The sequence below is a fragment of the Arvicola amphibius genome, chromosome 3, assembly GCF_903992535.2.
Source record: "Arvicola amphibius chromosome 3, mArvAmp1.2, whole genome shotgun sequence".
Classification (NCBI taxonomy): Eukaryota; Metazoa; Chordata; class Mammalia; order Rodentia; family Cricetidae; genus Arvicola; species Arvicola amphibius.
Genome location: NC_052049.1, coordinates 168,692,624 through 168,717,840, shown reverse-complemented (window position 1 = coordinate 168,717,840; position 25,217 = coordinate 168,692,624). Strand labels below are relative to the sequence as shown.

General features: G+C 49.4%; 1 protein-coding gene across 3 annotated transcripts in view; it reads right to left on the bottom strand.

The window, feature by feature from the left end:
• The window catches only part of Ky (kyphoscoliosis peptidase), a 34,815-nt gene extending 13,729 nt beyond the window's left edge, over positions 1–21,086 (bottom strand). Inside the window, exons 1-7 of one of the 3 annotated variants that reach the window (XM_038323973.1) lie at positions 20,951–21,086; positions 18,078–18,140; positions 14,514–14,576; positions 5,876–5,950; positions 3,930–3,992; positions 1,744–1,826; positions 425–533 (exon numbers count right to left, since the gene is read on the bottom strand). In XM_038323973.1, the coding sequence (XP_038179901.1) occupies positions 425–533; positions 1,744–1,826; positions 3,930–3,992; positions 5,876–5,950; positions 14,514–14,576; positions 18,078–18,140; positions 20,951–21,086 (592 nt within the window). Of the gene's footprint in view, positions 1–424; positions 534–1,743; positions 1,827–3,929; positions 3,993–5,860; positions 5,951–14,513; positions 14,577–18,077; positions 18,141–20,950 lie in introns of all 3 variants that reach the window. The other 2 variants (XM_038323975.1, XM_038323974.1) reach the window with 2 other exon arrangements.
• Between the last annotated feature and the right edge of the window lie 4,131 nt (positions 21,087–25,217).

Below are 25,217 nucleotides of genomic sequence, written 5' to 3'. Positions count from 1 at the left end.
TCAGGCCTAGGTCCCTGAGATGGCCCTGAAAACCCTGGGAGCAGGTGGAAGCCAGCGGCCAAGGACAAGGATGGGACAGCAGGAGGCAGGAGGTGAGCACCTGCCCTTCCTGGGATTGTTTTAAGACCTTCTGGTGTTGTTACTGTGTTCAAACCACTGTGCTCTCCTCAGCCTGTGGCCACTCTTCTTGGAGATGGCCTGTCCCAGGTTCTCATCGCTGTAGAGCAGGCTCACTAGGAATCCAGGCAGCTTCTGGGTGAAGGCCCAGGTCTGGAGGATGGCTCTTACCTTCTTTGGTTACTTTGGGCACTAGGGAACCTTTCTCCCTGACCTAACTCACTCCTCACACTGAGGAGGCAACAAAAGCAGGAGTCTGAGGGAAAGGGGCATCCAGGGCTCCCAGTGCTGCCCCCTGGTGGTATACCTATGTGGTGGCAGATCCAGATCCAGATGGCTCGGACCTTTTCCAGATCGCTGTGGGCTTCCTGGAGCAAGTCACTCACCAGTTCATCCAGGCCACTCTTGACTGTTACCTGTGAGCAGAAAGAGCAGCCTGCATTGGCACCTGGGGAGTATGGGAGTCTAACACTGCCTCCTATGGCCTGCCACTCTTCCTGCAGGCAGGAAGCTGGAGTGGGGCCCAGGAGGGCAGAGGCTGTCTGGGGGTAAGCATAGAGGTCAGGGAGTTGGACAGGGTATGTGCCCTGGCCAGCTGAATCTCAGGCCCTAGAGCCACCTCAGCTTTTCTCTTTCCATCTGGGGCAGTCATGTGGGCATCTGGGTAGCTTTAGCAGCCTGTGGTCATGGTTAATATTTACTAAGACATATCTATGCTTGGCTAGTTTTATGTCAAGTTGACACAAGCTAGAGTCATTTGGGAAGAGGAAACCTCGCTTGAGAAAATGTCCCCACCAGATTAGCCTATGGGCAAGCTTATGGTGCATTTTCTTAATTGATGATTGATGTGGGAGGACCCAACTTTCTGTGGTCAATGCCACCTCTGTGCTGGTGATCCTGGGTGCTACAAGAAAGCAAGTTGAGTGAGCCAGGGGGAGCAAGCCGGTAAACCCTCTGCATCAGTTCCTGCTTCTAGGCTTCCTGCTTTGAGCTCCTGCTCCGACGTTCTGGGATGATGGACTACAGGTTTTAAGATGAAATAAACCATTTTCACCCCAAGGTGCATTTGGTCACAGTATATTATCATAGCAATGGAAAAGCAGCTAAGACACCACCTATGTATTTAACACAATCCTTGGGCCTTCTGTTCCTCACTCATCCTGTTGTGGTTGAAATGTGAAGTGTCCTCCATAGGCTCACGTATCTAAACACTTGGTCCCCAGATGGTGGTATCATTTCAGAAGGTTATGGAACATTTTGGAGGCATAGCCTTGCTGGAGGGGCCTTGAGGTTTTATAGCCAGCTGCGTTTCCTGTCTGTTCTCTTCCTGCCTGGGGTTGCAGTGTGTCTAGTCTCCCCTCCCCCCATGCTAGAACTGCCAATTCCCTCCCTGTCACAACAGACTGTAGCTCTTCAAACCGTGAGCCCAAGCGAACCTTCCTCTGCTAACTTGCCTCTTGTCATTATGTGACCACAGCCATAGGAAAGTGACGAACGTGTGCCTAAACCATCTGTTTGGTTTATTCAAGGCATGTCCAAGAGGGGCCTGGAGGTGGGTTTGCCATTCTGACTTCGGGAATTCTAAGTCACCACTGGGGCCCTTAACGAGGGGGCCAGTTCTCCTACCTGTGAGGCAGAGGCATCAAGTTTCTCAAAGTGCCGCAGATCCAGGGGCATAGATTTCAAGCTGGACCTGTCCCAGGGGTAGGCTGGAAACACAGGGAAACCAGGTCATCAGGGGATCCATGGAGGACGGCTGTGAGACCAAGCCTTATGATCACTCAGAGGGTATGTGCCTCTTTAACTTTCCTTACAGTGAAATGCTCATCCCAAGAGCTGCTCCTCCTTAGCAGGGTTCCTTTGGGCAAAGTGGTTTGGGAACTGTGGCAATCTCTGTCCTGAAGATCCACAGGGACCTGAGACTATTTTGAAGATCCTGAAGATTCAGTGCTAAAGACCTTGGTTAATACAACTGTGCTTAGACAATTACGGATGCCCCCCCCTCCTCTCTCTCTCTCCCTCTCTCTGATACTTAGGTTGTTTTTGTTTTTTAAGCCTTCTGTTAGACGTATTCAAGCAGTGTTGTTGGACCCTGGCATTGTCAATCAGGAAGAGTCCTATGACCATGACTTGGTGTAAGGTATCTCAACACATGCTGGGTATAAGAAAGCCTGGCAAGGCTGGTCACCTGGGTCTCGTAGGAGGCTCCCTGTGGGGGATCAAACTTTGAATCAGGCCACAGGGGTAGCAAGGAAGAGAGAAACTGGACACTGATGTTGGTTTGTGGACACAGTGGGAGAGCCCTAGTCCGTGCTAGGAGGCAGATATAGGACCCAGGAGCTGACATGATCGGGCTCATGATTACCCATGGAGTTGGAGCTGGAATATCTCAATGAATGCAGATAACCATGAGCCCGGCTACTGTGGTCCAAAGGCAACCGTACTGCAGCCACCCCCACAAAGGGGGACAACTGACCAACTCCTGCTGAGTGCCCCACTTCTCAGAGTTCTCATCAGAATAGTTCCCGTCACTGCCCGGCAACAGAACCAGAGCGACAAGTGGGTACCAAGTGGACTTTCACGTCACACTCAGTTTAGCCCTTCCTTGCCCCTGTGTAGGGTAGCATTTCTAAAATAGGGTTAAAAATTCTATTGTATTAGTTCCTCCTTTCCTGGCTCCATTTTTTATAATATTTGATATTTTATATTCAAAATACCCACAATGATTCATGCCTCATTAAATCTACCTCCTGAGCAGATTATGTAAGATTCAAATAGAAAACCAGGATTTTGTAGGACGACGTTTAAAACACCAGTAGCATTAATTAACCTACTCTCATTTTAAAGCAAAATAGGCAGGAGTACATGGAGCCATAGACAGTATCTGGCCTACCAAGTGGGGGAAACTGAGGCCGAGGAAGACAGATTAGAGGGAAAAGCAGGATTCCAATCCAGACCACATATCACCTCATACCACCCCGTTCAGTGTTTCTTTCTCTGCCTTAACCTGCTGCTCACATGCTCCTCATCTCATGGATATTTGACACTCCATTATATTTACTTATGTGCATTTTTTTTTGTGACAGTGGGGATTGAACCCAGAACCTTGTGCATTGGAGGTAAAGCTTTCTACCACGGCTATATTCCAAGTCCTCCATCTAAGGCTATCGTTTTTTTTCTTCTTTTTCTTCCTTCTTTCCTTCCTTCTTTCCTTCCTTCCTTCCTTCCTTCCTTCCTTCCTTCCTTCCTTCCTTCCTTCTCTTTCTTCCTTCCTTCCTTCTCTCTCTCTCTCTCTCTCTCTCTCTCTCTCTCTCTCTCTCTCTCTCTTTGTTTTTGAGACAGGGTCTCTAGTTCAGGCTTGTTTTTTCTGTGTAGCAGAGGGTGACCTTGAACTTCTGGTCCTCTGAGTGCTAGGCTTACAGAATTACAGGAGTATGTCAGCATGCCTGGTTGATCTGATGCCTGAACCCAAGTTTCACGTGTGCTAGGTGGGCACTCTACCAACTGAGCTGCATTTCCAGCTCCAAATTATCATCACTCTGAGCTCTGATGTTAGTGTCTCCTGCAGAGGACTGCTGTGTCATCGGAAGGGACTGATTTTCAGCACTAGGATATCTGACATTATAGCTTTTCTTTCTACACTTGGGTCCATGTCAGACATTTCTAGTCAATCATGACACTCTTTCTCCCAAATCCACAGATCGTTTCAGATGCTTGATGTTGCAGTAAGCCAGTACCAATTGGCTGGAGACTAGACCAAGAGGCCAACTCACGGCTTTCTCAAGAGGCCCCAGAGAAGGCCTGGGACTCACCATGGGCATCTTTCCCTCCAGGCTGCCGGGGTCTCATGTTTCCATTTTTGTCACCTTGTAAACCTGCAATATCCCAAAGGTCAGAGACACTTCAGAAGGGACAGAAAAGCAATCACTGAGAATTCGCTAGGCGGCCGTCCTGGCTGCCCAACCTCTTCTCGCTTCCCTCGTACTCCCATCCCCGCACACCCCTGCACCATGGCCAGACCTTCTGTGAGGTCCACAGGGGCAGAGGAGAGGCAGGACACAGGAACTGAACGGCAGGAACTGGATCTATGAGCCAGAATGTCTTGGATCTCAATGCTTCATCAGGCCCACACGGTCTCATCAGGACCACTGTGGTCCAGTGGTCCCTGCCTCCTCTACGTCTGCCATCTTGGAACATAGCTGCAGACACTAAGAGTACAAACTAGCTCCTTCCAGATCACCCCAAGACAAGAGCTGACTATGGGTAAGAATGATAACAGAGGCACAGAAGGTAATGGGGCCTCAGGGTCCAGAAGGTCATGTATCCCTTGGAGGAAGTGACGTGATGTGGTGAATTCTGGGAGGTTAAGATGGGATGGCAGCCATCAGGAGAGTCACTGGGAAAGAAGCAAAGGAGCTTTGCTACTGGTTCCAAGCCAGGTCAGGAAGATGCGGTCTCTCTAATGAAAGCATGTGAAGTTGGGGGCGGCCTCACCAAGGCAGGTGGCTTATGCCCCTAGAGGCCACTTAGGGCTGTAAATATAAGAGCTGAAAGCTGAGAAGGTGCTTGCCATTCCCAGAAATAGGTTCTTTTTTTTTCTTCTTTCTTGGAAACCTCCCCCTATCTTCGGAAGGAAGGACAGGGTTCAAAATAGTTAGCACTTACTAGGAACTCAGAATAATCCTGCAAGGGAGAGTTATTTTTTTCCTTATGAAGAAAAAGTAATCCAAAAGAAGGGTAAGTGAAGCCATACAGTGGACCCCAGAGCCATGCTAGGCTGCCTTCCTGGGGTCCTGACTGTTGAGGATGGCAAGGATGGTCTCGGAGGGTTTGGGTTCATTGAGTGGGCATGGGAGGGACTTGAGCCTGGCTGCTCTTGCAGCCTTCCCTCCTCTGCTTGCTTTCCTCATGAGGTCCCCATCAGCTCAAGAGGCAGGGATGGAGTGTCACTGTGTTCCTGCCTGCCTACACAGATTGACAACTGCCACACACGATAGGTAAAGAGAGGTTTCAGGTTTGTGTCTGGGTTTTCCTCTCTTGGTTAAGTAACTTTCTCGGATGGTCACATCTCCTGGCTGAGTCTCACTTTGCTGGCTTGAAACTCTTGGGAAGAACACTAGTTTATGCACAAAGTCACAAAGCTGGAAAGCATTGTGTATGCCACGATTTGGGCAGTCCACAGATGGCATCTTAAAACACTGATGGCAACAGTCTGGGGAGGGAGGCACCATTGGTTGCATACCACAGTGCCTAGACCTTATTACAGAGACACAGAACAGCAGGCTCTGGCTGTTAGGCTTTGACTGTAAAATGCCCCCATAGGCTTATGTGTTTGAATACCTGGTCCCCAGATATCGGTTTTGGAAGGATGTAGATGCCTCTCTGGAGGAAGTGGGTAACTGGTGGGCAGGTCTGGGGTCTCTATAGCCTATTTCTACTTCCTGTCTGCTTTCACCATGCAAGGCAGTGAGGAGTCCAGGTGCACACCCTTGCCATCAAGGAGCTTCCCACTGCCAAACCTTCTCTATCACGATGGGCTGTGTATCCTCAAGTCAGGAGCCCAAACCAAGCCTTCCTCCCTCGGGCTGATTCTCATCAGGTGGTCACAGCAACAAGAAGAGGACAAAGCAACGGGCCTTCTACCAGGCTGTAGGCTCAGGCCCCTTTTTGATTTTTCTCAGAAGATGCACAGGCTGGAGTCTGACTCACCCACTCTCCCTGACAACCCTCTATCGAGTGGCACTGTACGGATACATACGCTTCGCCAAAGAGAACTTCTTGAGTAGCTGGGGCGTGGCGTCTTGGGGGTGGATCTCCACCGTCAGCTGAGTACCTGCAAAGGGGGAGGTGACATCTTCAACCAAATGCTGCCAGGAGGGGCACACCACCCGTGACAGATGTTCAAACAACTGAACACGCCTCATTGTAGATCTTTCTGTTGACTAGGTAGATAATCTGGGTTTTACAGAATAACTCAAACAAGGAAAGCAAGCACTCTCTACCCCTTCAAATCAGCCATCACCCTAAGTAGAATCCATGGGAAGAAACGCCTGCAGACCCTGGGAAGCCAGTGATGTAAGAGCTATTAATAGGGGTGGGGTGGGCTGGCAATGACCAGGGTGTGTGCTGGTTTGAAAGAAAATGGCCTCCAAAGGGAGCAGCACTATTAGGAGGTGTGGCGTTGTTGGAGTTAGTGTGGTCCTGTTGGAGGAAGTGTGCCACTGTGGAGGTGAGTTCTGAGGTCTCATATATGCTCACACCCAGTGAGACAGACCACTTCCTGTTGCCTGAAAGATGTAGAACTCAGCTTCTCCTTCTTCTCCGCCATGTCTACCTGTGTGTATGTCTTACTTCCCGCCATGACGATAATGGAATAAACCCCTGAACTATAAGCCAGCCACCCCAATTAAATGTTTTCCTTTATAAGAGTTGCTGGGGTCAAGGTGTCTCTTCACAGCAATAGAAACCCTAACTAAGCCATGGTATGAGACATCGGTATTGAGTTTAGCCTTCTCTTTCCCCCTCTGTCATCACCTATACTTGGTCAAAGGCATCCCTAACCCAGAAGTCCACAATGGATGTAAAAGAGCACTCAAGAAAAAAAATTCAACTTCTACTCAGAGAGTGAGAATGGGGACCCCTAATTGTCACAGGGGGTTGCAACACCCTCTGCCATGTTTTCCCTTTATCCTATATTTTCCTGATTCAGCCCATGGGCAGGTATGTGAGCAGCTGTGAGGTTAATGGCCAGGCATACATGGTATGCATAGTCTTCCCCTTTCTCTGTCTCTCTGTCTTTCTTTCCCTCCCTCTCTCCTTCCCTTCCTCTCCATCTCTCCAGCTGATTGTCCCTAGACACAGTTCTTAAGAGTATATGATAGAGTGGAAAGACCAAAGCTCCAGCTTTCTGGCTAGAGGAAGCAGAAGTGGCGGTGAAGGCAGACTTCAGGGTGTAACTCCCTAAAGCTCCCGTGGCCACCTCTGACCTGTCCTTCACAGGTCTCATGTACTGTACCATAGTCTGAAAACTGAACTCTGTGGAAGACCAATATCCTCAGTCTAAACTGGCCACGGCATGGTGCACGCATGCATGCATGCAGGCAGGCCCTGCAAAGGCCACCACTTAAAGCTACTCTGCAGAACACCCAGGAAGATCTCAATTTGAGAAAGAAAAGATACTAGCCAATGTCAGTCCCATGACAACCCACATTTAACTCAAAGACGTTAAAACGACACAACAGCCATGCTCTGGAAAGTAAGGGCATTTTGAAATAAATGGAAAGACACAACACTCAGCAAAAGAAATGGAAGATGTCAAGAGCCAAGTGAAGATTTTCACACTGAAATAGAAGACAGGTTACAATGTTCTCCAGGACAAAGGAAAGAGCCAGAGAGCTCAGGGTCCAATCTGAACACTGGGAAAGCCAACAGCACTTCAGGGACCGTAGGACCATAGTTAGAAGTCCATTGTTCATGCCACTGACATCTCAATCACAGACAATAAAGTATCTGAAGAATAACAAACCATTCAAATTTGACAAAAGACATACACGTATGGACTCAAGTTTAATGCATCCCAAACAGGATAAATAAAAGAAGATTCAAGTCCAGACATGATATAATCACACCAGTAAAAGAAACCCTCCTGAAAGTGCTGAGGGTAAGTGATACACTATATCTCGGATTGCTACAGATTTTTTTTTAATCAGAAATAAAGTCAAAAGGATGTGAAATCTTTAATAAACTCTGAAAGGAATTAACCGTCTCTGTTCAATAAAAACACCACGTGAGAATGACATAAAGACATTTTCAGATACAGTGAATCCAAGACACTGCTCAATGACAGGCCTACTCAGAGCAAGGAGCGAATCAGAGATAGAGAAGTATTATAAAAGAAAGAGACAGCTTATCAAGATGTGACAATGTCAAATATATATTCACCTGAATACAAAGCTTTAAAATACGTGGACGAACACTCACAGAATTATAAAGAAGAACGGACAAGTGTACATTCTAGCCAGAGGTTTCAGCACTCCTTTCTCAGTGATGGAAGCAACCAATAAAATGACAATCACTGAGGAGAAGTATTAAGCAGCACCGTCAGGTGGCGTGGCCTGTAGTGATGTGGAGAATGTCACACGCTGGTAGTGGAATACACATCATGTCATGTGTTCATGGGGTATTCGCTAAGATTCCCAGTGTGTGGAGGACACCCTGCACTTCCAAAATGCTTTGCGATGATAAACAATGTTGTGGTGAACATCAGGACACAGACATCTTTGTTTCAAGGCAGGGTTTCTCTGTGTAACAGCTCTGACTGTCCTGGAACTCCCTCTGTAGACCAGGCTGGCCTTGAACTCACTGAAATCCACCTGCCTCTGCCTCCTGAGTGTTGAGATTAAAGGCGTGTGCCACTGCCCAGTGTGGATACAGGCATCTTTAACACTTCTCACATCAGTTTCTGTGGGTAAGTTCTCCAGATTATTGAAGGGAATGGGGATTTCATAAGGCTTTTATTTGACACTGGCCAGCTTTTCCATGAGTGGTTCCATTGATCTATGATTGGTGTAGAAGGGTCTTCTTTCTATGTGTTGCTTTCATTGGTTGAATAAAGAGACCGCTTTGGCCTTTTGATAGGGCAGCAGCTTAGATAGGTGGAGTAGACAGAACAGAATGCTGGGAGAAAGAAGGCAGGCAGAGAGCCGCCTGCCATGAAGCTGCCAGGTCAGACATGCTGAATCTTTCCCCGTAAGCCACGACCTCATGGTAAACACAGATTATTAGAAATGGGTTGAATCAAGATGTGAGAGTTAGCCAATAAGAGGCTAGAACTAATGGGCCAGGCAATGTTTAAATGCATACAATTTGTGTGTTGTCATTTTGGGGTATAAGCAAGCTGGGTGGCTGGGAGCCAGGAGGGATGCAGCCCACCACACTCCTCATACAACATATGATTCCACCAATGGAGTAGCGGATGATGCCCCCCCCATTCTTGTTGTAGTTGATGGCAAAATTGCTCCCACTTTGTCTTTTTCCCAATGAGAAGTGTTTTGTTTTACTCCTTTATTGTGGGCAGCCCTTAGTATGTTAGTATGGCCAGTTAGCAAGCGGTGGAAGCCGGGTTACTATTCAAGGGTTTGAGTTCAGCTGCGGAGAGGCTTGGCAATGCTTGCTTGCACCCTTGGCATCCCCGCCACAGTGCCCTATGTACACCAGACTGTGGGTGAGAGACCACAGGGAGCAGAGCAGGGCTGCTCAGGTGAGGCCATCTGAAACCAGCTGGTCTCCAGCCAGCCCACCAGCTGACAGCCAGCACATGCTCCAGCCCAGCCAAGAGCCCGGATCAGCTGGGGATGGTGTGGACAGTGATCGTTCAGCAGACCTGTAGGCTTGGAAGGTACCAGAGCCGCTAGCAGCTGAGCCCTGGTGGTGGTGGATAACACAAACATGCCTGCTAAGCTCACTGGCACCTACTTTCATAAATCTTTTAAATTTTCATTAATGAAGGGTACCTTATTGTTTTATGTATTTCTTTAATTTTTTAGTGTAGTGGGTTTTTTTTAAAAGATTTTATTTGCTATTTAAATTTGTGTTTTGTGCGCTGACTATAAATATACATACATATATGTGTATATATATATTTATTTATTATGTTCCCTCAATGATTTTGTAAGGAAGAATTTCTTTTATTAATCCTTTGTAAATATATTGCAATTATTTTCTTTTGTGGAGAAACAATATTGATTTTCTTATGTACTCTTAAAGCCTGCTTTGCATTCCAAAGAGACCAAAAATAGGATGTGTTCTCCCCAGACCAAAAGGCTTAACATTCATTTAAAATATTAATTATTTATTAACTAATCAGTTAGTTAATGTGTGTATCTGTGTGTGTATGCATGTGTGTGCATGTGTGTATGTTTGTGTGTGTAAAGGCTGAGAGAGAACACCAGGTATCCTATTTCTCTCTCTACCTATTTCTTTGAGGCAGGGTCTCTCTCTAAATCTGGGGCTTGTGTTTTGTCTAGGTTGGAAGACAGCAAGACCCAGAGAGCCTCTGGCCTCTGCCAGTCTCGGAGCTGGGTTACAAGCCTTTGAGAGGGTGCCTGGCTTGTCACATGGGTGCTGTGGTCTGAACTCCAGTCCTCATGACTGTGGAGCAAGTGCTCTTAACCTCTCAGCCATCTCTCTAGCCCCACATCCAGCTTCAAAGTATAGCACCTAGCGCATTCAGTGCCAGTGAACACGGGCCTTGTGATTGTGTGGTGAAGATGCCGGGTATTTCAGGGTTTGGGGCACGAGTCCATTCTGGCCAGAGGATAAATGCCACCATCACCACAGCGTATTCCCTTGTGGGCCAGGTCAATGTGGCCTCATCACTTTCTCATGCAATTCTTTCTGAAGTGTTTTCCAAGGTCATGTGTGGCCACAGATGTCTTAGGGAAGATGAAGTGTGAAATGCTCCCCCACGCGCTCTCTCTTTTGTGGGCAGTCACCCAAAGTGCTTTCAGCCCCGCAGTAAATGGGCCTGTCTGATCCAGGGTTGTTTGGAGATTGCTGGGCAGAAACGACCTCCATACCCTTGAAGGAACTGTGAAGGGGAGCAGCTCCTTGGCCTGGGGTGTGACAATGAGGTTGACATTTCTCCTAACTTAGGTATGCTCAGCCACTCCCTGTCCAGCCATGTTTCTTTGTTAAGAAAACAAATCAGTGCTGAGGCCCCCTGGGGCCGATGGGGAGGGGCCTCATGTTTATGGGGTGGAGCTGTGGTCCAGCAGCTCTGTCACCATCTGGGCCCCCTCTCTTCTCTCTGCAAATCTTCACTCTGTCTCTTGCCCAGAACCTGGCTGTCCCTAGGCTGTGCTACTGTGCTATCCCAAATACAGTCAAACTCTCACCCCGAGTCTGGAGTCATGTGGTCCCCCAGAGATTGAGGAGAGCATCTGAGAGACGTTCCTTGATACCCCAGAAATGTCCTGGGGTCCTCACTCTGTGTCAAGATGGACAGCATTCACTAGAGAGGGAGACAGTGCACCAACCTCACTTTTAGATCAAATGAAACTCAGGTTTTAATAAAAAAAAATCCTTTCCCAGCTCTCATTAGAGAGAGGCATGGTCTAGAGCCAAATTCAAGTCAGCTAGATCACAAGCAGATGCCAATCACACTGACCTTCACCACCAAACAACCAACCTTAACCACTGACAAGGTTAAGCGACTGACAAGGAGGCCTAAGTGGCCTCCCTCAATGCACCCTTCCCCAGCAATTCATTTGCCATCCAAATAACCTTCTGACACTGTAGCCTTGGGCATTTAGTAAAAGCATTTTAGGGATTATTTCTTGCTAGTCCTATGAAGTGGCTTCCAGGCTGCCTTCTTTCTTAACAGTGCTGGCTCTCCTTTTCTCTTTTAAAAACAGAGATGCATACAGGGTACCAAGTCTATGTGGGCACTGTCCTGGGCCTGCCATTCACCTGGTCAAGTGGTATCTCCTACACGACACCTCTCCTAATGGCTCTAGGTTTTAATCGGTATTTGTCTAAAGGCTTAATTTACTCAGAATACCTAATGTGGGCCTGGTAAGTGGGTTTTGTGTTGTTCATTAACTCTGACTGATTGGAAGTGGTTGCCTGGAGCATCGATCAATTAACAAATACTGCCAGGCAAGCATGTGTGCATGGGTGTGTGCATGCATGCATGTGGGGGTAGGCAGGTGTGCGGAGGAGTCCCAGGACTTACGTTGGGCGCTCGGCACCATTGAATCTTTTTATACGTGCTGATACACTCACAGCCTGAACATACTGTCTTGGACATACTTTTATGTCACACCGACAGTCAGGAAAATCTTAGTTAAAGCATCTGTCATCTTAAGGGTACTCTCAAACGAACCATGCACAGCCACATCTTCCAAGACGCATGCTCTCTGCATCCAGGATATAGTAGTTGGCAATCAGTCAGCTGTGTAAGCTGGGAACAAGCATGATGGGTGTGATTTCAAAACTGACTCCTCAGCCACAACCCCGAGGGACTGATGTCACAGCGTCTCCAAGCAATCTCGTTCCTGTCATCCAACTCACATGCTCACTATGGAGCCCGTTTGTACTAAGATCCATGTTTTCAAGGTGCTTTTCATCACCCGCTGTATAAAATCTACCACTGAACAAGCTGCTGAGCAGGGGCAAAGCTGAATCTTTCTGAACCAGGCAGGGCCTTGCATTTCTCGCTGGGGTTGGGCAGGGATGTTGTATTCAGCCTACTAGTGAGGTCCCTGTCTTGCAGGGGTAGGACAGTGTGGTACAAAAGTTATGCCCACTTGGCTTTGAGAGGTACACAGGCACGCTCAGCTCCTGAGTCTGACTCGTTCTACCGAGTTGCATAACTTCAGGCAAGATGTTTGGATGCCTCTGTGCCTGAGTTTCTCCATTTTTCCATCCATAAAGTGGATCTCATTTTTGAGAGGCGGTAACTTCCCATAGATTGTGGCTGAGGGGAAGAAACGAGGAACCATGAAAGGGGCCTAGCTTCATATCTGGCACACCCCTGGTGTCCTACCTCTGGTCTATGCTGTGATTATACCTGCCAAGAAAGCTGTTGTGGGACTGACAGGGTCTTTCCCTTCACGGGGTTTTTCCTCTTTCCCTTGGCCACAGCCACCCACTCTCCGCACCAACCAGACACATGCCCGCCTGTGGTGTCTTCACGCCAAGGCTTCTAGCTAAAAGGCTCTCCCCAATGCCCTTGTGTTTTCCCCGCCGCCTCTTTTTTCATTCAGATGATGTCTCAGTTATTGCTCACCTGTTCTTTTTTCTCAGGGGTGGGGATGCTGGAGATCAGACCAAAAATCCTCATGCATGCTAGTCGAACGCTAAGCCACACCCCAGACCCATCTATTCTGTTGACAATTGTTCCTTATTGTGAATTTTTAGGTTATCCACGCAGGCTCTCTGACTGCAAGGGAGATTTTGCAGACGCGCCTTAACTATAGAACTCAGAGTGATTATTCTAGGCTATTTGGTTGGGCCTTACATGTGACCACATAAAACTTTATAAGAGGAAGAACTGCCTGCTTATAAGGAGAGGAGGCGTTGTGATAATGGAAGTGGAGACCGGAATGACGGTCATAAAGCCAAGGAATGCTGGCAGCCTGTAGGAGCAGGAGGCAAGGAGTGGACTCCCTTCCAGGGCTTCAAAGGCCCCAGCCTGCCGACACCTGCCTTTTACCCAGAGGAGCTGACTTCGGACTTCAGACTCCCAGAAACTTAAGACAAAAATCTTGCCGTTCTTAGCCAATGAGCTACAGGAGATTTATCTATAGCCCGTCCCCACCATCCCTCCTGCTTTAATTTCTCCTTCAGCTGTGGTTTTGTTCCCCACATGAGATAATGGCCACCCATTCATGAGCTTTCTAGCAAGGAATCTCTGCCATGAGTGCTGGGCAGCCAAGTCAGTATCAGAGATGTATTATGTCCTGCATTGGTGCTTGGGCTTCAGGTACTTGGGCACGCTTGTGTCCCTTGGGTGCTATGGCATAGTTTCCTTTTATATTATGGCATCAGCAATGGCAGCCAATGCTTTGGGCTGAGCCTGAGGACACCCCACCCCCAGGAGTCTTCTAATCAGGTTCTCTTCCAGCAGAAGTTTTGGAACCCGCACTTCGATCTCATGTTCTTAACTGCAGACTCAGCCTGGCCAGCCGTGCCCCTGCCTGCCATTTCCAAGCACCCAGAGCAGTACTGGGAAAGCGAGGACACTCAAGGAAGAAGCAGGTGGCTTCGCCTTGCTGCCGCAGACTCAGCACTAAGTGGCATGTTTCAGCAGGCTCAGCTTCAGCAGAGGTCAAGGAACCTTTGTGACTCAGGATAAAGGAGGACTTGAATGCTGCGAGCCAGCGGGAGATCGGTTTCCAGGGAGCTGCTTAGCTGTGTGAAGGTTAACAGCTGAGACCTTGCTGGGGCTGGAGGGGAGGGTACCAGTGAGCTGGCCTTGACTCTCGCTGGATAACCATCCTAAGCCTTGATCTCATCTGTAAAGCATCGAGACTGTCACCAGGTAGGATTGCTTTGATAATTCACTGTGTATACCGATTGGGTCCCAGACACATGCCTGGCACTCAGTGAGTGTTAGCTGTAGCTGTAACAATGGCAGTGATGAGGATGGGGTTCCATGACCCAGGGGCCTCATTTCTTGACTGAGGGGGAGGGGAGAAGGGAAGACTTGGACCACACCGCTTCTCAGTTCTTCCTCTCTGATGCTGGGAGACGAAAGGATGCTCTAACTTACATGGATCAGAGAGGAGTTCCTTCCTATAGCCTGATCTCCATATCCTGTGTTCTCTGACTGGGGCTCCAGAGCCAGGCACACAGCCACAGCAGATAGGACAGCTAGCGATGACTCTCCTTACCTTGGTTGTCATAGGAAGTGATGACCTGAGGCTGCTGAAGGCATTGCTTCTCTGACAAGTTTCCTATTTAAGAAAGACAAAGAAGGTATCAGTGACCACTGTGACCATGGTCTAATGTTCCCTGGTTGGGGGACAGAGGGACCTGGGTGCACCTGACACAACTGTATGCTGGTGGGGGCCGAGCCTATCTACAGGCCTGGTCCAATGGTGCACAATGCCACAGTGTGCACATCTCTGGGCTAGCACAGCCATACTCCTGGGAATCCACAAGTGCACACCCCTGCAGCAGAAGCCTGCCCAAGCAGGACTTTGCTCCAGTGGTCTGTGAAACCACCACTTCAGACTTTTGACCACAATTTCCAAAGCACTTTCTCACACAGAGATGCCTGACTGATCGCCGCACCTTTCTGTGGAGTGGGCTGGGAGGTCCCAACACGGTACTTGAACTCTTAAGTTTCCCAACTCCTAGTTCATCTTCCTCCTTCCTTCTGAGGAGCAAAGGCAGAAACTTGCCTCTAGCCTTGAAGACGGGAGGACACTCAGTTTGGTTTTGTTTCACCAATATTACAGGACGCCCGACATGTTTGAGTTCTCTCTACCCACTGGGGACATTTACAAGTCCTTATATCCCATAGGATCAGTAGAGATGTCTACTTCTTACTACAGGTCATCATGGGGACCCATGGTCTTTTCTACCTCTCCTAGACATGAATTCATTTCTGCTTCATGGCTGCTCTGTGACTGTTGACTGTCTCTACCGAGGCAACCCCTGAACTCTTCTTCATGGACATAGGAAGAGTCTGGGGAAGGGCCAGGATTAGGGAAGAAGGGAGTTCCCGCACCACTATTCCCTTTACCCTTCACTACCTCCGTCTTGCTCACTGTGAGCCTCACTTAAGCGGAACCAGTGGTCCAGCCTGGGAACTAGCATATCTCTAGGGTTGCTGTCCTCAACAGTGCAGCCAATCATCTAGGCCACTCAGGGCTTCTCATGTCTACTCATAGCAGAAGTTGGTCAAGGTAGGTAGGTGAGGCACCGAGCTGGACTAGACTTGAGATCCACACAGTAGGGGCTTGCCTCGGAGAACCTGCATGTGCCAGCCTTCTCCCACGAACAGGTTGATGCCAGGTCCCCAATGCTTCCAGAACATGGTTGACTAACTAAGGCCAGATCCACTGTCATTGTGTGCCAACGTGGGGTGATGTGGCATTGCTGGGCTGGAGCTCTAGGGCACTTAGGCGAGGACAGGGAGGCTGCCTTTCTGCGGGCACGGCTGGCTGTACCTCCATGAGGAAACAGGAGCTGGGAAGGGAATCCTCAAGGAGGGTGATTGGCTGGCACAGCTCCGGTGGGGTATTTATAGTCAGGGCTGCACAAGTGGTTTCTCTCTAGCTGTAGGGCTGTAGGGCACTGGACACTGTGCTGCTAGGCAGACTTCAGCCAGGACCAAGGAGAGCAGCCAATCACAGCAGGGGAAGCCCGTTGCTGGGCAAGCTATGAAGAGGGGTGGCTCAGCCCAAACACCTGCTGCTCCCAAAAGTTTGGAGTGTTCCAGGCTCCCCACCCTTCCTCTCACCAACACCCAAGCCCAAGGAGTATACAGGGTGGCAACAAGAGGATAGATGTGTTCCCTTTGGGTCAACACCATGTGCAGTCATATTTGTGCACACTGTCAGCACACGCCATGGGGCAACTTCCTTCTGTGATGAAACTCCTCCAACTGCCAGGGCTGGGTAGCCTGTTGGTTACCAGCACTGGGTGACTGGGGTACCGACAAGGCACTTATGAGACAAGGTCAGTTTCAATGCTAGTGTCCTGAATCCCGGCGTCAGAAAACATGGAAAGAAGCAGTTCTCGTTCCCCTATGCAGGTACACCATTTAAAATGTAAACGAAGTCTTCCATCAAAACTACACATATTGGTAGGATGGCTGAACCATCGTGTTTCCTGGATTTAGGACTTCCAGAGACACTCTCAGGAGCCTTGTATTTATACCACATCTTCAATCCTGAGATTTTTTTTTTTTTGCAAGGACTATTTAAGTCACCCTCTGTGGACTGATACCGAGAACCCCAGAGTCTTTTAGAACTGTCTTGAGAGTTGCTTACTATTCCGTTACGACTTTTCCCCAACCTTCCCGCTAACTGTGAAGATACTCAAAGCAGAAGACATCAGTATTTCCTGAAAGGCTCTAAAACGGTTGCCAGGCGACTCATCCAAGGCAAGAGAGTGCTGCAACCCACAGGATTTTCTCTTTGCATCCACCAGTGGCCCGTGTTGCTCACTCAATACTCACACATGGATCAAGCAAGCACACGCACATGCTCTGGGTGGTCATTCCAAAGGCTTCTCGATGGCCCACAGCACAACTTTACTGGCTATGATGTCAACCGTCAGTACCCCAAGTGGAGTCTTTCCCTACAGCTCAGCTCCAGTTAAGGAAGCCTTTGCGTGGATCTGTTAGCCAGGCCACGAAAGCATGATTTCCCTAGTGGGTGTGTATGCATCTCGAAGATGACTCCTCCCTTTGAACAAGGTAAGGGACACAGGGAAAGCGCAATCATTTGAAGATACCCCACAAGGACAGGGTTCTGGACCTGCTTGTCATCTGTTTAATCTCCAACACTTCCACTTGCACCTGGCACAAAGTAAATGCTAGAGACAGCGGTTGAAGGAATAAGCGTGGATGAGTTTACATTTGTATTTTGCTTTTTCCTTTTCGACATTGCCTGAAGGCTGACAAAGCCGAGTCATTCCCTCAGTTGTACTCTTGTCTCCCCCTTTGTGGAGGGTCAGCCGTTTGATTCCATGGCCCACATGGCTGGGGTCTGATGGAGCTCCTGAACCATGTTCTGGGAGGAGAGGTCTGATTCCTAGCAGAATTCTGTGTTCCCATCATGCATATTATCATCGATGGGTTTTCCCCCCAAAGCCAGGGTAATCAGCCTCTGAGGGACACAAGGTCTGCTATATTGGCTCATCTTTCATGTTCCAGAGAGTTCCGGGCCATCATGAAAGAGCACTGCCTGGACCCAGACAGAAGAGGCCTTGGAAATGAACTTTTAATTGGAGCCCAGAGAAGTAGGGCACCCTTGATTGGCTCTTTCCAGGCCTCAAGTAATACACTTCCAAGGCAGGCCACTATCCTAGTCTGTTCAGAAATAAACAAAAGCCATTTTAAACCTGTGTGGTTTTTTTGTGGCATGAACAGCCCTGCCTCTGGTGGGAACACGCAGACTCAGCCCTGCCTCTGGTAGGAACACACTCACTACTCCAAGCAAGGCCAAATCCTCTCTGATAGCCTGTCCAGCAAATAAATGGGGGCTTGTTCACAACAGTTTTTTTTTTCCAGCTGCAACCTCCAGAAAAGCAGGACCCCTGATGCCAGGAGAGCTTTCCAGACTCACAGTGGCATAAAGGCCTGGCTGAGCTGCAAGCAGCCGTCTTTGCTCATTGATTAGATGTTAGGGCCAGTTTTCCAATGAACACAATCCAAACCTTCCAGTTATTTTGCAGGATATTGAATTAAAGAAACTGAATAGAAAATAGAAAAAGAGATTTACCTTGAAAGCCGTTTCTTTCCAATTCTTGCCATTTCCGGATTCCATTTCTGACACCTTGGAATCCTGTGAGATAAGGACTGGCATGAGGCTTTTTGTGGAGGGAGCCCTAGGGCGAGTGCCACGCACCGCTGTATCATCTACAGACCCATCTGTCTTAAACAAGGCTGGTGGGAACCAATTCTCTCAGGATCTGAGATAGGCTGCCCTCGAATGTGACACATTTGAGGAAATGAATGTGACTCCTAAATTCAAAACATCTTAAAAATGTTACAATGGTAGTTTTTGGTGATGGTGGGATTGGCTATTAGGATTTTCCAGAAGGAATTTTTGCTATACAAATGCCCAATGCTCATTCCCATGCCTTCAGCACATAAATACAAAAGCATTGCTTTCTCTCTGCTTTACCTGCCAATTTCTGTGTGTGTGTGTGGGGGGGGACATCTTGAAGTGGGGTGAGAGAGCATAGAACAGACTGCTGTTCCTGTGGGAGTGGAAAGTGACAGTTGTCTACTTTCCCAGACTCCCTTGCAGCTAGAGTATGGGCCTGTGTGGTTGAGGCATGGCCCATTCGATGCACCTGTGTTCGGTTCTGGTCATGACGCAACGCAAAAGGGAAGGGAGGCTCTCTCCCTGGCCGTGGCTGGAAGTGGCTGTTGAGAGGTCAAGTTCCTGGCACAGAACTGACGCATGTCCAGGCAGTGGGAGCCACTGCAATAAAAACAAATTTCTGGTGCGGGAAGAGTGTCTGATGGACCTTGGTGGCTGCAGAAGGGCCATCACAAGATCAGCTCTCTGGCACACTTGGTGGCAGTGTTCCCGGGAGCTCAGTCTTCAGGCTGGCTCTCTAAGCTTTCACCCACTCAGAAGCCCCCAAGTCTTCCTCAGCCTCCCCCCACTCCCCTGATCTTTTCTGCAAAAGTCTTCCCACAGTCTGCTTTGTGGGAAGTGCTAGTTCAAGGAAATAGCTGGGAGAATGCTGGACTCCCAGAGAAAAGAAGAGACACCCTGCCAGCCTTGCAACCTAAACCCCTGGTGACTCTCCTTGCCTTTGTGCCTCTCTGACTCCTTTCTGCTGCAAGCCCGCTGTGGCTGCCTTGTGACAATAATGAAGCTTTATTCTCCTCTGACACAGGATTCAGGCCTTCCTCTAGCTGCGCCTCAGAGGGGAACTAGCTTGCAGGGGACAGGAAGAGACACCCGAAAGTCTTTTGGGTTCTTGCACATTGTGTGAGGCCTCCGGACAAGGAGTGTGACTCGGTGCTTTTCTCTCTCAGGCTGTGTCCCAAAGCATGGACCCACACTGGTCAGTACAGCCTAGGGCTTCCGGGGTCAGCAGACCTTGGGGACTATACTTTGGTGTGGAATAGCGGACCTGGTTCTCTCCATTGTGCGGCATCTTTAAGAAACCTTCATTGGGAAAAATCTTTGTTGAAAAATACCAGTGCCTTTCAAGTAGGGGTGCTTTACCCTTGACTTAGGGCCAAAATATGTATATTGATCTGGGGTCATGGGCATTTTTGGTAGGCTTCGGGTACCTGGAAGGCAGTTTTGATATCCAACACTTCAGGGCTTCTCTCTTTACCCTCTCTGGTGACTTTAGGGCAGATATGATGCAAAGGGACTCTACTGGGCAGTGAGGACTACCCTGACTTGGAACTGGGCCTCACTTGCTATACACGGGGAGCACGGTCTTTCGTATTGTGTTACATGCGACAACAACCATCTCATTTCCATCAGGAAGCGGAGGACATTTTCTTTCTCCTCCAAAGACCCAGGAGCAGAGCAAAGAACCAGAGACTTGTTTAAGCTAAGCAGCTCCTGTGTCCACAGTCCCTACTACACTCTAACTGCTGTGAACACTCTCGGCCTCGAGCCTTTCTTTCCCTAACTGCCAGATCCTGCAGCCTGACCGCTGGTGGGCCAAGGCCGTCTATAGAACCACTGTCCTAGCAGGGCGACTGGATGGACAGTGGGTGTCCCATGTACACAGAGGCTTTGGAGCCAGAAAAGCCAAGACAAGGGGTCCCCAGGAACTTAGAGCTGAAGGGAGAGGGGGAGTCAGCAGCCATCTTTCTCAGCGTAGTTGCTAAAGAAGCGGCGCAGGGTTAGCCTCGGAGACCCGAAAGTTAGCCGCAGAAATTTCCTTTAAGAGCAGTGCCATGAGGCCCACCACGCTTCTCAGGGATTTGTCACCATTTATACTCTATTCAGCTTGTGTATACGGAGAATAGAGGGGGCTCCCGCCTTCTGCAATCACCCCATAAGCTTTCACTTGTCAGTTTTCATTTTCCCATCAAGTCTGCAGAACAGTAAAATTGAAGCTAAATTCAAGTGCGACCAGGAGACGTCAAACTCACTGCACCGCACTCCAGCCCTTATTCTCTTTACCCATTCATGCCTTAAATTTGTTGGAGGTTGGAAGGGTTGGATGGGGAAACTGAGGCTCTGAGTTATCTCAAACTCTGACTCAATACCAAGATCCTTTGGGGCCCCTGGTGCTCTATGGAGTGCAGCATTCTGCGTGGGGACTAGGCCTCTGCAACATGTGATCGGTCTAAGGCCCTGGCTTTTTTCCTGCAGAGCGTTTTCCAACGTGGTTTGCATACTTCAGGGAATAACGGCAGGAAACGGGCTTCCGATACGACAGAGCACCCATAGGCCTGCATGGGGAGTCAACCTGGGACAACCACAGCGCGGCTGCCGCTGCTGCGCGTTGCCAAGGGACACCGGTGCTGTAGCGTCCGGGCACAAGCAGCGGTGGGGGAGAGGCTTGGGCTGGCCTCGTTCGGGGCGCCCCCCGGCGGGCAGACCCCGGGGCCTGGTGGTTGAGGTGCCCCGGGATCTCAAGAGGACCTGGGCCAGGCGCGCGTTACCTCCTCGGTTTTGCAGCAGCGCGCTCGGGTCCTCTTGAGAGTCCAATTGCGTGGCTTGGGCCGCGCGCCGCTTCTCAGAGTGCACGATGAGCAGCATGTCGATGGCCACGGCGTTGCTGTCTTTCTTCAGCTCCATGGTGCCGCCTCCCTCCCGGCTCGGCGCCGTGGCTGCTCGCGACGCTGCCTGCGCTGCAAATGGCCCCGTGCTCGCCGCTGCCTGGCGCGGGAGAGGGCGAGGGCGCGGGAGAGGGCGCTGCCCGGCCGCCAGGTCCGCCCGGCGCCGTGTTTCGCTGACTCTGCCAAATTTACCATTAGGACCCGCCCGGGAGGGCGCTACCCTCCTGAAGTGCTTCTAAGTCACCTTTGAAAGAAAATCCCCAGGCCGGGCCCTGAACTGCACTCAGTCCACACTTTGCAGGCTTTCTGACCCTTCCTCCCGTGCAAAGGAAGTTCAGGTCCTGGGCTCCAGCAAAGTTCTCCCTTCAGCTGACTTCATCTCCACCATCAAAGAGAAGTCACTGGCCAACCCCGAAACTTCAGATCAGAGCTGGATTAGTTTTGGAAAAGAAAGACAAAGAGCTGAAAATTGAATTGCAGGGTGTGCAAATGTTGGCCACGCTTTTAGCCTTGATCCCTTTGTTCCCTTGGGTGGGTTAAGGACGTTGATAGCTCTTTTCGTAGGTTGAGGTGTTATGGTGAGGCTCCCATCTCCCATTGACAGCTGGTTCATGGGTCGTGTCCACTGGACATCAAACTAACAATCATATTTTGCCTGAGATGGAGGTCTTAAAAAAAAATCTCCATTCTTTTGGGAAGACTAGCTCTTGCCTGAGGGGAAGAGAGGAGGGGGAGAGAGAGAGAGAGACAGAGAGAGAGAGAGAGAGAGAGAGAGAGAGAGAGAGAGAGAGAGAGAGAGAGAGAGAGAGAGAGAGGAGGCCAGGGAACTGGGAGCTGCCTGCGGCTGTTAGGGAACTGGACCTGAGAACCCCTTCTATTTTTAGCCAGGCCTGCCCTGCCCAGCCAACAGCGACAGGGCATTTGGCTGGAGGTCTAAGGAGTGTTTACATGGGTTTCTGCCTGGGAGCCTTTGGCACCATACTTCCACCAGGTGGGCGACAATTCTCCAATCTGTGTTTACACAGGTGATAGACGCCACCTCTGCAAGGAGGACTTGCCCTGTAACCCTGTCATGGTATACAACTCCTGAGAGCTCTGGACCTTGTCATTGCAACAGCCACTATCATATAAGCCGTGTTCCAGCTCCAGTGCCACCACTTGCTGGCCCTGTGACCTTGGGCCAGCCATTTCCCTTCATTTCTCACCATCAGGGCATCGCTGGGGTAATAAAAATCCTCCCAGGGCTCCCGTGAGAATGGCGTTCCTGTACGGTTCCTGGCGCACAAGTGGTCTGCAAATAGGAGCCATCATTCTTCTCTCATTTTAAAAGGAGGAAGCATACAGGTAGAGAACCATGTCAGTGGTGGAGCTGTGGAGAGCACACCCTTAGATCCTGAAGGTCCTTCTCCAATGTCCGTGGCTCACAGTTTGGTGTGTGTGACGGCTGATGCCCCATTGGGTCACCACTGCCCCCTCTCCAACTGGGTGTCTGTCATTGGCTTCCAGTAATGTTGAACTGGTGTTGCTAGACAGCTGAGTCTTTTGATGGACAGGGGAGATAGATGACACTCGAGGCAGGTTTCATTCTACTAAAGTGAGTCCTGTTACACACACACACACACACACACACACACACCCCTGGCTCGGGAAGAAAGGACTGGATTATGCAAACCCTCTGGGTCTTGGAAGTTGTTCATGCAGACACGGGAACCTGAAGATCTGCATGCATCCCTGTCTCTTGGTATGGGCTAAGTCCTTCGAGAGCCAGTGTTGTGGTTTGGAGCGAAATGTTCCCCACCTGTTCACTGTTGAGAGACTTGGCCCTCAGGTGATGTGGGAGGAGCTTACGGAACCTTCAGGAGGCAGGGCCTAGTTGGGGGAAGTAGGTCACTTGTTGGAACCAGCTCTGCTTTCAGTCTGAGCTCTCTGTATCCTGGTTGGCCATTGAGCTGGGAACAAGCAGCCACATTCTCAACAGCAGGGGGCAAAAGCCTCTCCTGCTGCTGGGAACTCTGCTGTGGTTTCCCCACCAGAAACTGAGCAAAAAAGAATCCCTCCTCCTCTAGACTGACTCTGTCAGCTATTTGGTTCAGAGACGAAAAGAAGTAATTAATGCAGGCCTGCTATCTGAGAGCAGCTAGAAGGGGGTCAGTGTAGCGTGATTTCTCACTGGTCTTAATAAGAAAAACCCAGAGACAGATAATAGGGGGTGAAAGCTGAAAGATCAGAGAAGCAGAGCAGCCAGCCACAAGTTCTTACCTCTACAAAATCCTCAGACCGAATGGGGTATCCTGTCTCTACAGGTCCTCAGACCGAATGGGGTATCCTGTCTCTACGGGTCCTCAGACCGAATGCCCTGAGCGCCTGTCTCCTCCTGCCTTACATTCCTCTCTCTGCCTAGCCATATCCCTTCCTGTCTCCACCTCCCTAGAGTTGGGATTAAAAGCATGTGATTCCCAAGTACTAGAATTAAAGGTGTGAGCCACAACCACCTGACTCTATTTCTCTTTGAGACTGGATCAATCTGGTCTACACATCCCAGGGTGGCCTTGAACTCAGAGATTCCATTTCCTCTGCCTTCCGAGTTCTGGGATTAAAGGTGTGTGCCATCATTGCCTGGCCTCTATGGCTAACTAGTGACTCGCTCCACACTCTGCTCTTCAGGCAAGCTTTCTTTGTTATAGCACAAACAAAATACCATCACAGGTCAATGGTGTGACACACAGAGATGCTGCAGCCCCTTTGCCTAGGGTCACATTCTCACACTGCACCCTCGCTGTCATGATGCCAAATGTCACTCTGTAGGACAAATCTTAATGCCCCTTTCAGAGCCATTCCTGGGGAGAGTGGTTAGCTGAAGTATACCAGCCAGAGGTCCAGACAAATCAAATTGTGTGTGTGTGTGTGTGTGTGTGTGTGTGTGTGTGTGTGTATGTATGTAAACTAGCCTTTGGAGCAGGGCTTGCCTTTCATTCTCAGGACTAGTGATTTGGGCCAGAATCTTCCTTGTTGTAGGAAGCCATCCTGTGGATTGTAGGCTACTTTGCAGCATCCTACTAGATGCCAGTAGCACCTCCTTCCCAATCTTGATGGCCTAGAATGTATCCAGATGTCAACAGATGTTTCCAGAACTGCAGTGAGAGCAAACTCCTGAAATAGCGTCAGCTTGACTCTGGATTCCCGGTGCTGTCTGACACGTGGACCTATCCTCATGGTTCTTAGTGACAAGACCCAACTTCAGTGGCCTGCAAAGCTGCCCTCAGCATGGAGCTCGGAGGAAGGACCGAGTGGGCCTTTCCCTCTCGCTGCCTGAATCCCAACCCTTGGCCTGGGTTGACTTGGTTGTGTTCCCTTTTCCAATGACTTGCTCTTGGAAAGAGAGGGAGGATTACAGAGAAGCTGAGGTAGCTGAGACATTGGAATGGATCAGTCAGGGAAGGGGTGGGATGAGGAGAGCAGAAGGGAAAGACTGAAGCGACGGACACAGCATTTAGGCAGGAGTTCTCCATCTGCTCAAATCCCGACTCCAGTTAAATCTTCAAGACCAAAGGAGCTAGCCTGCAATTCACACCCTGGATCAGCTCATGCCATACACACCTACGCTGCAGCCCAGTTTCAAACACCCTTACCCTTTCAATTTTTAGATTTTCCTCCACAGGGTACTCCTTCATCCTGATACCAGATTGAAAAATGGGCTCCAAAGATTTTCACTCCAACCTAACTAATGAATCTCTACTCTTGGTTTAGGTCTGATAAGATAGAGACTACTTCCATTTTTTTTGGTAAATCCTTAATTATTTAAATCGCAGTGAAGTGGAAATTTCAGAATCCAGATGACACAGAGCAGTCAGAATTCAGTCTGCACCGAATAAGCAATGTTTCGGTAGAATGATGGACCACATGTACGAGGGCAGATTCACAAGATTATGATGGCGCTGAAAAACTCCTACTGCCTTAGGGACATGATCACTATTATAACAACTGTGACACAACACAGCTCACATGTGTTTCTATTGATGCTGCGGTAGGCAAACCTATTATCTGTCAGTAACCATAGCAATATATTTATGCAAAGTACATACTTGATGATAGGAAGAGATTATTTTACTTACACATGTATTTACACTATACTTACCCCTTCTCCTCCCTA